At 44.2% G+C, this 4,079-nt stretch overlaps 1 protein-coding gene across 1 annotated transcript in view; it reads right to left on the bottom strand.

The window, feature by feature from the left end:
• The window catches only part of LOC106725409 (centrosomal protein of 135 kDa-like), a 33,657-nt gene extending 33,548 nt beyond the window's left edge, over nt 1–109 (bottom strand). The window contains exon 1 of the mRNA XM_014536434.1: nt 1–109. Coding sequence (XP_014391920.1) covers nt 1–57 — 57 coding nt within the window. The 5' untranslated portion in view covers nt 58–109.
• Nucleotides 110–4,079: the final 3,970 nt, after the last annotated feature.

Below are 4,079 nucleotides of genomic sequence, written 5' to 3'. Positions count from 1 at the left end.
CTGGGGCGCCAGGTCCCTCCCGGGACTTCCCGGCCCAGCCGCCTCCTCAGAGCTCATCCCGGCGCCTGCCAAGCCGCCGCCTCCCGCAGGGACTCAAGTCCCACCCCATCTCCATCCTCCGCCCTCTCCCCGCCCTTCCCACCCCCAAATGGACCCGGCCCCGCCCCGCTGGAGGTGCAGGTGGTGGAAGACGACACCTGACGGGAAGGAGGCGGAGCGGTTAGCACCGCCCCGCGCCGCCATCGACTCCGCCCTCACGCTCTGTACCTGAGGGGCGCTTTTCCTCCACTTCCTGGCGCCTTAGCTCCACATCCTTTCCTCAAGCCCACAGTCCCTGTGCGCACGCGTACCTGGCTCGACGCTCCCTCTCGCAGGGACTACGAGGCCTGCGCGCGCACCCACGCACGTGGCGACGCGTCCGTTCACGTGCCAGCCCTAGCAGACGCCTAGGGAAGGCCTCCTCTTGGTCCATCCGCGCCGCGCAGGCGCACGCCGCACAGCGCCGAGTTTCCACAGGAGCGTCCGGTCTCCTAGTAACAGGGGCTAGCCCTTTTCCTTGGTAGCGGCACCTGGGTGGAATGCGCATGCGCATTCCGCAGCTTTCCCAAAGCTCTGGAACACCTGCAGCTTTGCTGCCAAGGCTTTGTACCACTTTCCCCATAGATCAGGCGCCGGTCTGGACCCAGTGAACTCCTTATCCCCCAGAGCTGCTCTTGGGTCCTGGGAGGTTGGCGCGATCTCCTGCCGCAGCCGAGTGTCAGGGAGCCTCCCAGGCCGGGTCCTGCCAGAGCACCCAGGGAGAGGGCCGGTCTGTTCTATGGGCGCCAGGGGCCTGCAGTCTGCGAGGGTCAGCTCTGGGTCAGGGTTGAATTGGGAAGTGGCAGCACTAGCAGTGAAAGCGTAGATTCCTGATTGGTATCCCTTCTCCACACGCCGGTCCCTTTCCAGAAAAACTGGTGGTTAACCAAAAAAAGGAAAGGGTACACTCCGCAATTGATATTTAAAGTTTTATCGACTGTTTTCCTGTCCAATTCTCTATTTTAGGGAACACTATTTTAACAACCAGGAATAATATTTTTGGCCATCCAACTATGTTAAAATTAACCCATTACCTAAAAGTAGAAAAGAGAGTTTTTAGTGAAAAAGAATGAGAACTGCATTTTATTCTGCTAAATTTTTGGAGCCTCACTTGAAATGTCAATGTAATATTTCTTAATGTTTAACATGCCCCACCTTTCTTAACCCAAGGGCTTCTCAACTTTATTGGTGGCTTTATCTCTCTCTTTCTCTCTCTCTCTCTCTCTCTCTCTCTCTCTCTCTCTTCACAGATGAAATAGATAACTAGGTTTTTAAAGCTGTTTTTTGATTATTTTGATTTAGTATTCGCATGAGCATTTCAAAAGTAATCTCACATGTGAAGAGACTAACAATTCCTGTTTTTGCCTGCTAAGTATTCCTTTTCCCCCCTCAAAATGTTATCGACAGACATAAACAAATTTTAAGTTAGAACAAATTCTTCATAGAAGTGCATTTAAATAAATATAAGTGCCATATGTTTTCCATTCTCTGCTCTAATTTTTTTTTCATCATTATGTGTGCTGTAACATTTTCTCATATTTTGTAGCATTTATTTTCAGGTATCCTATAGTTTGTAAGTATAGCTAGATACTAAAAACTTAAATTGAGTGTTGCTGCTATTTTAGATAAAGAAGTCAGAGGTCCTGTTATTGGGGAGCCACCTGTTACTGGTGGCTGTGGAGCTCTTGGGGTGCCATGGGAGTAAGAATTTCCTGAAGCCCCCATGGGAAAATGAGTTGTCATGGAAAGATTTCTAGATGATGTAATTTTAAGGGAGTTCCCTTTCAAGGTCCCATCTCCCTTCATCTCCCTATGGAAGAATTCCCATTTTTGTCTTCAGCAGGGTTAAGATCAAAGCCACTGCCCAGAGTCTCTGCTCCATATTCAAGTCCAGTCCAGCACATGGCAGGCTAGCGTGGGTCACAGAGCAAGTGAGTGCAAGGAAGCAGGAACAAAGCAAGAGAAACAAGAACGGGAGAACTCTCTGTCTCAGGGTTATAACTAGGAGCTTAACAGGGAACCCTGCAGGATTTCACACATTTGCATTGGCTCCACCCCCTAGCCAAGATCTTTGTTCTGCAGGCTAGGCTAACAGCAAGCACCTTCCCTAGTCACCCCAACTGCACTTCACTGCGCATGTGCCCATCATCCCCTGCCCCCCAGTGATCTGCAGGGAATGGACCAGTGGTTCCCTCTGAGTGTAAAATTGCAGCTTCCTGGTGAAGCTGCCTAGATGACCATGCTTACAATGTCTGGCCTTCCTTTTGCTCCTTATTATTGATATTAACTAGCTAGTTACAACAGTAATAGTCCCAAGAAATATATGTCCTCTGAAATATAATTATACCTAATTGATAGGTTACAAAGAAGCATGAGCTCTCAAAGACCAACCTAAAAAGTTATTTTAGGGAGAACAATATATAATCTTATTTTCTCTTCAGATTCTAAGATTATTTTGAATAAAATGGTATTATCTAGCATTATTGAAAAGAAATAGGGAAAAATGTATGAACCTCAAAGCTCTCAGAGTTGCAGATCTGGGGGGATGAGGGGATTTTTAATATAAGAGGTAGAAAGGTACTTGCCTTAGGGAAAACAACTAAGCATTTATGTACCCTGCCTAGATGTTGCTGAAAAGTCTTTGGAAATAATGTAGAGAAAAATGTCATTTTATTGCTAAAGCAGTGCATAAAGATTTCACTTTTTCTTTTCTGATTGATTGCCTCTCCCAGCCCAAGAAAATGAAACATTTCTTCCCTCAATGAAAATCCAAAGAGTGGTCAGTGCTCAATCCTGCCCCAAGTAACCCTTTCATAGTACCTCTGCGCTCTCCCTTGTGACACACTCCTACGCAATTCTAAGGTCTGGGTTTTCTATTCCCTTAGTTTCTCCATCATTTCACAAGCTTCACTACAAAAAAAAAAAAACAAACCCATTTCTATTTTGCCTTTATTCCTGAATACTTCCCTGGTCCCCTCTGGGGCTTCAGTTGCACATATATTTAGCTGCTTGATGCTCTGTTTATTTTTTTTCACGGTATAGTTTCTATATATCTTTAAGTTCACTGTCCTTTTCTTTGATGGTGTCAATCTCATCCACAATGGGATTTTTACAGGTCAGGACTGTATTTCTAATTTCTGGAAGTTTAACTTTTTAATATGTTCCATCCTTACCCCATCATGTTCAAGCTTTGCTCTACCTTCTTGGAAATATGGAATATATATTAAAATAGCTGTTAAGTTCAGTGCATACTAATTTTATCACTTGTGTCATTTCTAGATATGTTTCTATTCCCATCAACTGACTTTTTTCTCCTATTTATGGGTCATATTTTTATGCTTGTTTCCATAGCTCATAGTTTTTATTGGCTACCAGACATTGCAGATTTTACACTGTTACATGCTGGAGGTTTTTGTTTTTCTTTAAATATATTTAGACTTTGTTCTGAGATGCAGTAAGTTTACTTGGAAATATTTTGATCCTTTAGAGCTTCCCTGTTGAAAATAGTAACCACTAAATACATATGTCTATTTGGATTTATGTTAATAAAATTAAGTAAAATTTAAATTTCAGTTCCTCATTTGTACTATACACATTTCAAATGTACACACATGGCTATTGTCCAATATAGTATTGTCCAATATAGTATTGGACAATATAGTATAGTATTGTCCAATATAGGATTGGACAATACTTGAAGAAAGTTATGTTGGTCAGAGCTGCTTTAGAAGCTTGCTTTTAAGCTTTGTCAGGTCCAAAACAGTCTTTATTTAGGGCTAATTTGGCCCCATTACCGAGCCAAGATCTTTGTGAGGACTCTATTCAGTGCTCCATGTATTAGGAGCTCTTTCCATTCTGGCTGGTGGGAATGCTATTCTTGGCTGTGTGTCTGCCTTCCCCTTTTGCTGGTTCTTTTCCAGGTCACAATAGTTTCCTTTCACCTAGGCACTGATCAGTACTCAGCCAAAGGATTGTGGGGAATCCGCTGCAGCTCTCTGGAG

Source organism: Myotis brandtii, unplaced genomic scaffold (assembly GCF_000412655.1).
Source record: "Myotis brandtii unplaced genomic scaffold, ASM41265v1 scaffold1612, whole genome shotgun sequence".
Taxonomy (NCBI): Eukaryota; Metazoa; Chordata; class Mammalia; order Chiroptera; family Vespertilionidae; genus Myotis; species Myotis brandtii.
This window is presented reverse-complemented; position numbering and strand designations above follow the sequence as displayed.